General features: G+C 45.5%; 1 protein-coding gene across 11 annotated transcripts in view; it reads left to right on the top strand.

Moving 5' to 3' along the window:
• The window catches only part of LOC125291687 (R3H domain-containing protein 1-like), a 45946-nt gene extending 32481 nt beyond the window's left edge, over nucleotides 1–13465 (top strand). For 10 of the 11 annotated variants that reach the window (XM_048238509.1, XM_048238511.1, XM_048238513.1 and 7 more), the window contains 10 exons: nucleotides 562–975; nucleotides 2287–2431; nucleotides 5298–5455; nucleotides 5656–5807; nucleotides 7140–7243; nucleotides 10189–10361; nucleotides 10736–10880; nucleotides 11113–11201; nucleotides 11586–11670; nucleotides 12078–13465. In XM_048238509.1, coding sequence (XP_048094466.1) covers nucleotides 562–975; nucleotides 2287–2431; nucleotides 5298–5455; nucleotides 5656–5807; nucleotides 7140–7243; nucleotides 10189–10361; nucleotides 10736–10880; nucleotides 11113–11201; nucleotides 11586–11670; nucleotides 12078–12160 — 1548 coding nt within the window. In that variant the 3' untranslated portion in view covers nucleotides 12161–13465. The remainder of the gene's footprint in view (nucleotides 1–561; nucleotides 976–2286; nucleotides 2432–5297; nucleotides 5456–5655; nucleotides 5808–7139; nucleotides 7244–10188; nucleotides 10362–10735; nucleotides 10881–11112; nucleotides 11202–11585; nucleotides 11671–12077) is intronic. The other variant, XM_048238517.1, reaches the window with a different exon arrangement.
• Nucleotides 13466–13699: the final 234 nt, after the last annotated feature.

Below are 13699 nucleotides of genomic sequence, written 5' to 3' on the forward strand. Positions count from 1 at the left end.
ATACAGTATATTCCTCTAGTTCTAGTCCTGAAACACTAGACAGCCAAGCGTGTGATGGATGCTGGGAGCTTAAGTTCAAACCTTGTAAGGCCATTTCATGGAGGCCATGATGGATGGGTCTAGCTACTAAAAAATAGAGAAGCTGTCGGGCAGAACAAATGGCGCAGAGTTGCCTCCTGTAATGTGCTCATTGCTCTTCAGCTCATCTCCCATTCACTAGAACATTCGTTCTCGCCAGCACCCCCAGTCGTCTCATGACTTCATAGAGGCTTCTAAATGCTCAGCCATGCACGCCTCCTCTCGCCATTAGCATATTTTTTGGGGGTAGTAATAGCCGCCTGTTTTCCCCGACAATGAAACATTTTGTTTGAATGTATTGAGCACTTTCATCCCTAGCCTCTCTTATGCCTTTAGCTTTTTCCTCTTTAAAACTAAAGACTGAATGTCTTTACTAAAAAAAAAAGCTAATTTCCTTCTTCTAAAACAAGTTGATGTCTGCCATTAACCTCTCCTCATGCATGCTCTGATGGATGTCCATCCTGTCGTCTTCACTTCCCTCAGCAAGAGAACCTGGGAGCCCAGTTCAGCCACATGAGCCTGGCCCACCACCAGCTGCTCGTCGACGGCCGCGATGCGCCGCACCACACTGCCATGTACCCCTCATCCGTCCTGCTGCAGGGACCCCCGCCCCAACAGCAGACCGGCTACATGGTGACACCAGCAGGGCACCCCGGGGTGCCTGCCGGCGCGGCCTACGCCACCCCAGGCCAGACGCCCCATGCCCAGCCACTGCTGCACCACAACCACCACCACCACCAGCAGCAGCAGCAGCAACAACAACACCACCAACATCAACAACACCACCACCATCATCATCAACAACAACAACACCACCAACACCAACACCACCACCAACAGCAGCAGCAGCAGCAGCAAACTTCCCAGCAGGGCTACATGCAGCAGCCACTGCAGCAGGTGAGGATGGGCCTCTGTCTGATAAAGCCATCTGTCTCCAGGAGGACTCATTCTACGCATCTAGCAGAGCGACTCACACCCACTATCTGACAACCACTAGGTGTTGTTATTATGTTATCGACTTATCGTACGATACATAAAAATGACCACAATCATTTTTGCACACCTCGATATTAACCGATTATTGTCTTTTTGTTTGTTTATGTTCACTTCATTAGTATTAAACATATTTGCTGTATATTTATGTTTAAAGTGGCATCCTAAAACACACCAACAACTAGCCTAAAGGCCTGAGGGTACTTCTGCAGATATGGTCATACTGTATAAACATACAGTCGTATACATCGGTGTCTCTAAAGTATACTCCCTTTGCTGTTGCGGATCCATCTCAGCAGTGCAAGCTCTATCATGCTGTTTGAAATAATATCTCTGTGTTGTGCAATTCTACGGCAAAGATTGCTATTTTGTGCAGGTCTTAATATTTTTCTAATTTTTCATAACCGATTTATTATCTAATATTTAAACGGCTATTGCTACCTAGTTGAAAATACTGTCAGTGGTAATCTGACTAGCTATAGTTCGCTGCATGGAATAAAATAATTTCTCGTTTTTATCAGTCTCAGGTCTCTGTAGTTGTAGTCTTAGGGAGCTTAAACTTGAGAACACTCAAATGAATATGCGCGTATGTGTGCCGTTCACATGAATATGTCTGCTAAAATAATAATTAGTTTATATCTTGTATGTTTTCTCTTGACCAGAGCCACATGCACATACACATTTTCAGTCTCTGATAGGAGCAGATAAGGATGGTAATGTCTAAAACATCACCATCACATTCAGTCGCATACAGAAAGCTGTAGTTCCAGTTTGAGGCCTTGTATTTGCATTAAATTGACATAAAATGGTCTAAAATTACAATAATATCGCTTATCACAATATTTACTGGAAAAATATATCATCCAGCAAAAATCAGGACAAGCCTAGTTGTACTATATGAATGCTAAATGCACATGCCCTACTATTTCTTGGGTAGTTTATTGAACAGGTTTATTAATGTGTAGAGAATATGAAGATACAGTACTTATCTTTTCTAACTTGGTTGTTGGTATAGACCCCTCTGAAAAGACAAAGTGCAAATTCCCTCAGTTTCAATATCTCGTTTTCCTAGAGATCCTAGATATTATCCATGTTAATGAGTAACTGAAACAGACCTACCACAGACCAGAATGGTGCGATGTTGAATAATAGCAAAATATATATAATGATAATTTATGATAATAGCATTGATCCGCTGCTGTGTGTCCCGTGCAGATGGCCTCGTGTTACTGTGCTCCGGGTCAGCAGTACCCCCTCTCCAGCCAGCAGTACCGGCATGTGGGAAGCGTGACGTACAGCAGCCCCCCCAACCAGCCGATGGCCACCGCCGCCGCGCCCCCACCCCCAAATCAGCAGCCAGGTAAAAGCACCCGAGGAGTGGAGAGAGCGACTCCAATCCCTCCCTCGGCTCAGATCGCCTCGTCTCGACTCAGCAGGGTGCAGTGTAGACGTCTGACTCATGTGTTTCTCAAACGTCCCTCCTGGATTTAAGGAGCGGAGCCTCTTATTGCCTCTTGATTGAAGTGAAAGTGTTTAGTCTGAAATGCCCTCGCTTGCCTCCTTCCGTGGAGAAATGTGTTATTATTTTAGATGCTATTCACACAATGCTGCAGGGGGAAAGCGTGTACCTACCCACCCCTCCCCTCCCTCTCTCTCTCCTCTATTCTCTCTTTCTCTTCCTTCCGTTTCCTCCTGTTCTCCTCTTGTTCTCTTCTACCCTCTCCTGCCTCTGTTTCTGTTTCTCTCTACCATCTCTCTTTATGTCCCTTCTTTCTCTCTCTGTCTTTTTTCATCCTCCTGTCCCCTTTCTCCCTTGTCTTCCATCTCTTCAACCATCTCTCTCTCTCTCTTTCCTCTCTTCCAACCCCTCACCCCCCTCTCTCTTCTGCACCATGTTCCCCTCCAGCCTAATGCTGCTGTGCTGGGTACACACAATGCGCTCATCAGGGCCAGATGCAGATGGCGAGCAAAGCAGAGTGCTGTGCCAGGCCCCCCACCGGCACACCAGCAGGGGCGGAGGCCTGAGTGAGGTGGCGGGCGCGGCCCAGCACGGGCGCGACAATTATGTTCACTCCCCAGCCCCTCCCAACCTTAAACACTAAACACACACAATAAACATTTCCAATCAAGAACACTATTAGTACAACATGACACGCCCATCATGACCACCACTGTAAGAACAGATGTTTCGGCTAAAAGCTTTTCCCCCTGTGAAAGTCCGCCCCATGTGAGCGAACACCATTTTGTGATATTGTACTCGTAGGCCATTTTGTGTGTTTTGCCTTATGAAAGGTGATTGTAGGAGACTACAAACCTGGAAGAAACTGCTAAATTTCCACCTGATTGTGGACTGAGGAGGTTGAAAAGAGTTTGGGGTGAGGTCTGGATGACCACTAGGATGGGGCGTGAGGCGTGATGGCGTGTGGAGAACGGCAGACGGCGTGTCGTCGGGTCTTCTCAGAGTGGCTGAATGCGGGGCCGGGACACTGTCTGAGAGGCTTTATGATTCTCACAGTGAACCGGTCTCTTTTCCAGCCCCTCACTCCTCATCTGGCACGACGACAGGACCGAGAGACCAAGAGGAGTGTCAGAGCCATCGCGACCGTCACTGATCACCCAGCCTGTGAGGCAAACTTCATTTTTCACTGATCTTCTAGCAGTGTGGTTTCCAGTTTCATGTCTGCAGATATTTCATGAGTCCCTTGCTAAATCTTCAGCTCAGTCAGTTCAAGCAACCTATGAGAGTGGCTATTTTTCCCTATACCTGTGTAATGAACGAGCTGAGCATCAAGTATTAAGATGAATAAACATTACGCAGATGAATTATGAAACATTACTCAGGGCTAAACACTTCACAATGAAAGGTAGCATTGCTCATCAGGTTTTGATTTGTTTGTTGCTTTTTGGCGGCCATATTTGTTTTGGAAAGCAGCCGATCACATTTCTGACCTTCAAAATGAATGATGATGATAATTTGTCCCTTTCCTCACCACTGTGTTTTTGTTTGAATTCCACTTGAAAAGGTAACATGACCCGTTCACTGCTCAACAAGTGAGATAATAATAATGTAACACAAGCTTGAGCTGAATGACCGTAATAAAAAAAAAAAAAAGCAATCAGAAATGAATTACATTAAATAAAATGCTATACCAAGAATTATATATATTTAATAAAAAACTGCCCAAAAAGAAAATATGATATTTTTGAAATAAATGCAATGTTGTAATTATAATGGTTAAGCACATGTAAAACTCTTACTGAAGGTTAGACACTGAAGCTGAAAACAGTTGATGATAAATAAAGGCCTAGATTTTCCTCGTTCTTGTCCGGTGCCCCCTTTTCCCCAAATGAGTAGAGACTACTGCTGGAGAGTTGGAGGCATGCGTGCACAAGGGGAAGGTGTGGGAGCAGCCATTATCTCCTCTGCCTCATCCCTGCGCTCAGCCAGCCACAGCCCAAAGTGTTTAATATTGTATTCCCTTCATCCTCCAATTGTAAGTGGAGGTGAGAGAATTTAGGGCTAAAAATAGTACACTCCCATCACACACTCTCCCTCTCTCTCTCTCTCTCTCTCTCCCTCTCTCTCTCTTCCTCCCTCCTTCCCCCTCTCCTCTCCTCTCTTTTCTCCATCCATGCCTTTTGTCCCACTTCTTTTTTCATCTGGGATAAATTGATTGCTGTCGCTCTGGCCAAACGCCAGGAGAAATTGAAAATTGCCCAGCCTCGCCTCCCAGCGCTCAGCCACCGCCACTGTTCCACTGGCTCCGGCCCCCCATGCAGCAGTAGCTAAAGGGCAGCCCGGAGGGGGGGGGCGCATCACATCACCACTCCACTACACTCCTTCTGCTAACCTTGAAATGCAAGTCGGGTGGATGGAGGACTTCTGTGTTCTTGATATGTTAATGGTTTAATTTGTGTGTGATGCATATGAAAATGATGGGAATTTCTTGAGGCTAATAGAGAGGCTACACACTGAAGTGTTCCGTTCGCGTAGAGTCTGCTGCAACAATGAGCTACCATCTACCAGCTATAATTAATGGAACTGCACTTCAGTTGCGCACTCGGTGTAGCCTGTGGAAAAAGTGGAAAATCACTTTTCTTTTTTGAGAATGGTGGGATGAGGGGGTATTGTGTGTGTGTGTGTGTGTGTGTGTGTGTGTGCGCGCCTACAGCAAAATTGTCATGTTTATGTGACCATAAACCCTTTCATAATTGTGGTTCTGCAGGTTATCAAACTGTGATGCCAAATCAAGCGCAGAGCTACCAGAACATGGTTGGGGTGCAGCAGTCTCAGAGCCAGGGCCTGGTCAGTGGCCAGCACAGCAATATGGGAACCCAAATGCAAGGCATGATGGTGCAGTATCCCTCCATGCCATCTTATCAGGTAGCATACAAAAACCACTCGGCTGTATTGATCTCCGTATTAATAGATAACTAGCTAACCTTTATTGTCATTGCACAGTCGCTTGGACAACGAAATTGGGTTCTGATAAAGTGATGCATCTGATCTGATAACGTGCATTGGGGTAAAAACATAGTGGACTTCTGTAGTTCTAACCTTAATGTGGTGTGTCGACCCACCAGGTATCCCTGCCTCAAGGCTCTCAGGCTGTAGGCCAGCAGCCATATCAGCAGCAGATCATCATCCCCAACCAGTCCAGCCAGGGTACCATGCCTGCCACGGGGGTCCAGGTCTACTACAGCATCGTCCCACCAAACCAACAGAACACCCTTAGGTGCGTACAGAGGAGAAGACGCAGACCGCTCAGGCTGCACGATTTGGGGAAAATATCGCATTCAGATTTTTCTGACCGATATTGCGATAGACATTTTGAAAGTCAAGCTTCAGTTCAATATTCCAATTTTTGCTTTAAATTGGGCCACTTCTGATTGGTGAGCATGACTAGTGTATGAGAAGCACAGCCATCATGTAAGGTGAGTTACTGTACCACCAGGTCTACCACACCAGGAGGATGGTGTGAATAAAAAAATCATAAATGTGACTAGATTAAGTATTGGGACAGAGTTGCGAGCAGCATCATTAATTGCAACCTTTGCGATTCGCTAATTTCATTAGTACAAGTTGCATTTTCGATTATTTATGTAGCCCCACATAACGCCACCCCTATCCTTTGGTGTTAGATGGCACAGAATCTTTAGACCTCTGGAGTGTCTCCACTACGCTGGTTAAAAATATGCACCCTTCATCTCAAAGCAGGTCAGTCTTGCCATGCCGCCCAAAGCTGGGGCACCATGGCCCGAATAAGGAAGAGGTCACTTTCACATGTGTTTTTTTCCCTCTCTTTCCCACCTCCTCTCTCCCAAGTGACATTGACTTTAGTAGGCCACGCTCAAGATGATTTATATGGCCAGATATCCAGTGAGTGTTAATATAACAGCGCTGGTCCCATGAGGCCCGCTCGCTGTCTCCACATCATCTGTCTTAGGAGCCGCACCACAACAGGGAGGCAGGGAGGGTGTGGGGTTGTGTGTGTGTGTGTGTGTTTGGGGGGGTAGGCAGTTAGTCCTGCGGGCGCAGAACTCGTCACTGGCACACCGCCTGGAAGCCTTGCCCGCCACTTTTGCTGCGGCTTCACGCGGCCCCTTATTAAACGCCAAGGCAGGGCACCGTAGGTCTCCAGGTGTTAGTGTGCGCCATGGAGACGGATGACCAGTGTGGCCGTTAATTGGATTACGTTTTAGTGGAGAAAGAAAAAAAATCTGTTTTTTTTTTCTTTATAGGATTTTTTTTATCTGCTTTTATTTGCGCGCTACACAGTATTGATCTCTTGGTGTGGTCAATATTTTGTCATCTTGTCCTTGAAAGACAGTGAATGAACTTGGGTGTGTGTTTCCTGATCCTCTGGTATGAAATAAGAAGATGGAGCCAAACACAGTGTGTGTTTGTGTGTTTATGCGTGTGTCTGAGTGGGAAGATGTGCTCATGGCTGAGTGTGTCTCAACGTGTTCATCACTGTGTATGTGTATGTGTAGCCTATGTACTGTATGCATGTTCATGGCCGTTTGTGTGGGTATGTGGTCATAGCTGTGTGTGTGTGTATCCACAGCTCCTCGGTGGGGTTTTTGCCGCCTCCAGGGTCGGAGCAGATGCCGTTCCCTCGCACGTCGCCCCCCTGCGGCTCCCAGCAGCTCCCTGCCCAGCAGTGTTCAGGTACACCGGGCCAAACCAGGCCACCGCCACCCCCACCTGCACTCAGACCACAGAGGACCTCCACTACCTCCACTGTCATTTCAGTATTGAGATCACACACAGATTGGTTTAAAAGACATGATAAAAATCCCCTCATGAATTTTAGTAGTGGTTTTTAGATTTCTAGGCAAAGCCCCACATTTGCACGGATATTTCAGTTGACCTGATTAGCCACATTAACCACATTTTGCCCATCAGCCCCAAAGCCCCCTGAGATAGATACTCTCAGTGCGATCATGGCTATGAATTAGAAATGATATTAAAAAAAGTAATGATCATGAAGCATACATCTGAGTTCCCTCTCAGTTTGTTTTGCTTTGGCCTGCTTTGTTTTCCTCCACCTTGTCGTTCTTAATCCCCTCACCATCTACACACATGCACACACAACACACACACACACACACAATACATCTCCCCCTCACCTCAGTCCACAGCTGCTAAATTACACTGGGGGATCAACCGAAGCACAGGAGGCCACAGAGAAGAATGACTTCCCCTCTGTTTCCTCCACAAATCAAAATATATTGATCCGATTCAATCTGGGAAATGAGAACGAAGGATGTCTGCCTCCCCACTTTAACCCACCACCTCCTCATCCCAAAGCAAGTCTTGCGGCAACAAGAGGAGCAATCGCCGGTCGTAGGAGACACTTTGAAGAGCCCCGATGGCGGCTGGCCTCTCACTCTCCCCCGGCCTCCATTCAATAAGGCGGCAAGGTGCCAATTAAAATTACACTCTCCAGTCTTAACGATCCAATTACTGGCCAGATACGGGGCTGGTAATTAAAAAGTAATTCCTTGTGCTGCTTTGTTTTCAGCTATGGCGATCTTCTCGGAAAAAGGGAAAAAAAAGGGCCTTCATGGGTCCTCGGATTCTAATTTGGCGTTTTATGTGTCCTCGGTTAATGTGAATCAGCCCTCTCGCGGCCCGTCCCTCTGATCGCCAGGCGTCTCGGCGAAGCTCTTCTGTTTTGCTCTCCTTTAATAACTAATTAAAAGAGGAGACAAAAGTGGCCTTTCAAATCCTGAAATGAGATCCCCTCCCCCTCATCCATCTCCCTCACCCCCCATCCCTCTGGAGTCAGTGGCCGAAATGTTTTAATTTCATGCTGGGATTATTATTTTCAGCGCCTCAGCCAATGCGCGCGCACACACACACACACAGACACACACACACACACATGCATACACACACATGCACACACACGCAGGATGATAATGAACCCTACAGACTCCTGGGTAGTCCTTGTGTGGCCTTTGTTCTTAAATTGTAGTTTCATCAAAACAGTTTAATTGTTAATAAACCAAACTAAATGCGCCCATTATGGCACAAATCATGTGCATCTTGTTTCATTTTCTCTAGTTTCAGACAATGACTATTACTTACTAATTACTATTAACCTCACGGTTATAGTGACCAAAATGATCACGGTTTTCGGTATTATTAAGTGTGTTCAATATGTTCAGAAAGCACTGATAGGCCTACACAAGCTGAAATAGTGTCCCGTTCACTTTTTTCTTCATGTTTAATTGGCTATGTGCTTATAGCTTAACTTACCCTACCATAACTTGGAGTTTGCTATTTCTATTATTTGGATGCAATGAGTGAGACCAAAGTATGCGTTCAAAATAAAACTTTAGGCTACTGTATTCTCCTGATAACGTGAGTGGAATGGATTTAATGTGGACGCGAACATAAAAAGACGCAGAGTGGCTACATGATACAGTGCACATTTTGCGGTGAAAAAGTTTCGCCTTTTAAAATCAGGTGTAGCCTAATCCGAATCGTAGTTAAAACCATCAATTAGACAACAGAATCAGTAGAGTACCAGTTTTGTTCCATTGTACCAGGCCTACTGTATGTCAAAAGCAGGCTCGGATGAAGCTGGGAAAAATTAAACACACGGTTTCCACACCGCGGTAATCAACAGTGATAATCATGATGTTTGAAATGAAAACGGTAATTATTATCATCAACATTTTTATCGCGGTTTACCGGTAATTATACCGGTAATCGTTACATCCCTAATGACTATATGAAAATAAATTTTCAGACCATTTTAATTCATATTTTGCCAAAGGCATATTCCATGTTCTCCTTTTGGGTAATGTGTAAAGCCAAGATGACCTCTGCTATCAAGGCCTCAGCCGTTTGAACCAGAGGACGCATACGCTAATTGTCAGCCTCACTGATTAAGTCTGTGCTTGTGAAATAACAGAATGTGTAAGGTTAGGAATTTAAAATAAAAACAGAAAACAAAGGGTTAATTGTAAGTCTCACTTTAACCAGAGCACTTATCTGGAAGTGACTTTTAACCCCCATAAACAGGCTTATTTGGCATAGCAGCTGCAGTGTGACTCCGAGACCTTCCTGTCAAACTGAGGCTTTAGCTGCCAACACTCCAGAAATCGTCAGCCTCAGTTAATAAATTGATGTTTAAGTGTGACCATTTAATATGAGACCTAGCACCCTCCTTGTTCTGAAAACACTTCAACATGTCCATGCTGTTACAAGTACTAACAATGAGGCTCTGAATTGAATTGGAATGTTATTCCTGTTCTGTTCCACGCAACTTCAAGTGAAATCTAATTATGAGATGACTGTGAATAATAAAGCAGTAGATGAATGTTATATAATTGTGTTTAAGTAGTGAGAGCTGGTTAAGCACGTGTGAAATAATAGGAAGGGCATTTCTTTTCTAGTCAAATTGACAATCCCCTCCTCTGTAATTCTGAAAACGTGATTTTGTCATTCTGAAGCAGGATTTGGACGTCATCTACTACTAAATCCCTGTAAATCTTCTATTAACGGCCAGCGTTGGAAAAAATGGGTATTTGCTTTTAACCTTGCTGCAAATCTCAGCAGGTCTGTTTGAACGCTCACATGTATGTTCCTCTGATGTGCAGGTGTGTCGTGCCCTCCGCCCCCTGGTGGCGGGATGGTGATGATGCAGCTGACCATCCCACCCAATCAGCACAAGACCCACTCGCCTCCCCAGTGGAAGAACAACAAGTACTACAGCCTGGACCACGGGAGGAACCACAAGGGCCCGGACCTATCCAGCCTGGACACCTCACAGGTGGGCCCTCACTCCCCACTGATGGTGCCTCCTCCGCACCACCCACTGTGCTGTCCAGGAACCATGCTCAGGAGTCCCCTCCTGCTCTCCTCTATATTTGAGTGACGGAGTGAACAGATGATTCCATAAATGTACTAGAGATGTTCTAAGATTAGGGCTAACTTGCTTTGAGCAGAAGTGCGGTCACTCACAATATTAGATTCAGAATTTGATTTGAATATTAAGAACTTAAGATGTGGTCCAGACGTTATTACCCCAACCCTAACCCTGTGGCTTTAATAGTTCATTTTAGTTGACTTAATTTAGACATGAGGCGCTCTGTCCCATAAGGTCTCATACTGACCCCCTCTCCTCCTGTTGCTCTCCCCCAACAGAGTAGCCCTCAGCTGGGCAGCCCCTCCTCCTCCCCCTCCCAGTCCCCGTCCCCAGCACACTTGACCAACGTGAAGAGCATACGCCCGGGCCTCCCCACCCTTCCCATCATGCAGCAGTTCTCAAGATCATTCGGTCCAGGTCAAGGTAGGTGTTGTCCTTCATCAGGAATGAAGGCCCCTTTCAGTGTTTAGCTGAAATATTCTGCTATACCACATTGCTGTATATACTTTTAGCAAAAATATTAATGTGCGTTAAAAACACCCCCCTAAAGTAAGAGGCTTCCAGCCTCTTTTGAAGATCCTTAAGCACTGTCGTGAAGCGGCGGAGCTGGCCATTAATACGTGTGCAGAGATCTTGACTGTCGCTCTCTTTCCAGCTGATCCCCGGTACCCTCTGCTTGGTCAGCCCCTCCAGTACAATCCCCAAGTCCATCCTCCTCTGCTCCACGCTCCACCCAACCACCAGGTGAGGCCACCCGGGGACGCACACCTACAGTGGGCCTGCAGTAATCACACAATACACCATTAGGAGTATATACAGTAGCATATATACAGTAGCAGCAGTCTGTAGAAAGATATCAGAATTTGTGTAGCATAGCAGCTTTTCCGTTTCGATTTCGGGGGGTCACAGAAAGTTGCTAGGTCGGTAAGCGCCTATAGAGGGCCGCTTAGACAATGACAGAAGTGTCGTTCGTCATGTTATGAGGTTATGTGCCATTAAAATGATTTTGGAAACTTTATGTTAAGGTAAAAAAAGGGTGCCTTTAAGGTGTGCTAGTCATGCATACTGAAGTCATATTGGGTTGTAAAGACCTTGAGGATTTCAGCTGAAGACTTTATTCTGTTCCAGGGGCCTGGAGGAATGAGGCAGGGAGGTCGAGGGCGGAAGCAGCCAAGGAAAGCGCTTTCAGCAGATCTCAGTGTAGGTGAAACAGGTAATGGTCATAGTTTTGTCCTGGGCAGTCTTCTACAGGGTGCTTGCGCAGGTCTAGGAAGTCTGGAATAGTATGCCATTTTTCCAGACCTGGAGAAGTATGGAAATTTGAGTGAAAGTCTTGAAAAGGTTAGGAAGTGTCTATCGTAGTAATGTACACATAAAAAGTCCACACTGTGCCAAAACATGTCCAAAGTCAGATTTCTAACAAAAGTTAACACCCTAACACCCTTTTGACTCACAAAACTACAAGTGGACAACAATTTGGAAAAAGTCTAGAAAACGTCTGAAACTTGTCTGAGAAAAGGGCAAGCCCCCAGTATCTTGCTGTTTTTATCTTCTATGAAACGTGTATTTCAGCTGAGATTATTAACGCTGATCTCTTAATGTGCTCTTTGTATTTGGCAGTAAGCGAGCAGGTCCTGGAGATGACAAACATGCCGCCAGGCGTTGGCCGGACGCAGGCGGACCCCTTGTTCAGGGAACTGTGACCTTGACTCTTTGGATGGGCAGCTGGGACCGGCACTGCACATGTCCCATCAAGGGGTTGGGGGGCTCTTGAGGCCAGTGCCCGCGCTACAGCGCTCCAGCCATGGCAAGCAGTCCTGGCCTCCTCTGAGGCCCACGGGCCGTGTGTGTGACTCCAGACTGGTGGCACAGAGGGGGAGGGGGGGCAGTCGCACTCCACCATGCCCACACTGTGTCCTTACAGACTGGCTCGGTCTGAGTACAGGACATGGCCTCAGTAGGCCAGCTCCCCAGTGAGAGGGACCCCCCTTCCCAACTATACACACATCAACGCATGCACACGTGCACACAAACACACACACACACACACACACACACACACACCCAAAGCCACCAGAATCTTCCCTCTGCCCTGTCAATGCTCCGTTGCCATGACTATCTACATCCAGTTCCATTTGAAATTAGACTGTGATAAGTTTGTGATTCTTTTCCCCCTTTTGATTTCTACAAATGTGTGGCGGTTTAGGTTTTCCTCTACACACTGAAAAAAGAAAAAAAAAAAGGAAAATAACTGAAGCCACAAGAACATTTAAAAACATAGACAGAAAAAAACTTGAATGAAATCTAGAATTCTGTCAGCTCTCTTGAGAATTGATAGGAATATGTCGAATGGCAGCCTCGTTGTTTTGTTTGTTTGTTTGTTTGTATGTTATTTAGGAGGATTTTTATTTCGAAATTTTATTTGTGAAATACATTTTCAGACCTGAACCTCAGTTCAATGATTGTTTAATCCCACACCCTCTCCCCAACCGTTCACCTTTCCTCATCCACAGGTGCAAAAGATTTCGCCATCTCACATGCCAGTGGTCACTCGGTGAAGCCTGCGGCTGCACGTTAGGTCTCTGTTGTTGTGCCTTCTACCAAATGTCTGCTTCTCTTCTCTCAACGGAAGAAAACGGAGACACGTTTTACAGTGAAGACCCACATCGTGTTTTTTGTAAATAATTTATAACGTCTCGATAGTTGCTTCGTTTTCTCAATGAATGTTTGTAAAACGTCCAAACACAAGCCAAAAAGCCTTGTGTTGAAAAGCCTGTAGATAACCTCATTTCACAAAAGCCATCGACTCCTTTGCGTTGCACATGTTTTTGGTCAATTTCCAATGGTTACAATCTCCCATCTACCCTGACACATGCCACCTTATACAGTGTATATTGTGTCAAATACTTCACTATGAGGTCTTTATAAATTATATATCTGCTGGGTCACTGGGAAAAAAAGTTTGCACATTTATACAATTTGAGATATTAAAGATATATATATAAATAAATATATTTTTTTTTCCTTTTTATTTCTGAAAGAATGTGTGTGACTTCTGAGAGGCTGTGTCTGCAAACACAAGTCATTTTTATTTCTGTTTAAAACAAATAAATGTTTACAGCAAACAAAGCGTCCTCTCCACACATGGGTGGTTTTAGCTGCCACCGTGTCGCTGGTACAAGTATTTATTAACATGTGCATCCGCATACATATGGCAGATGGTGAGTTGAAGACACTGCTTG

The sequence above is a fragment of the Alosa alosa genome, chromosome 3, assembly GCF_017589495.1.
Source record: "Alosa alosa isolate M-15738 ecotype Scorff River chromosome 3, AALO_Geno_1.1, whole genome shotgun sequence".
Taxonomy (NCBI): domain Eukaryota; kingdom Metazoa; phylum Chordata; class Actinopteri; order Clupeiformes; family Clupeidae; genus Alosa; species Alosa alosa.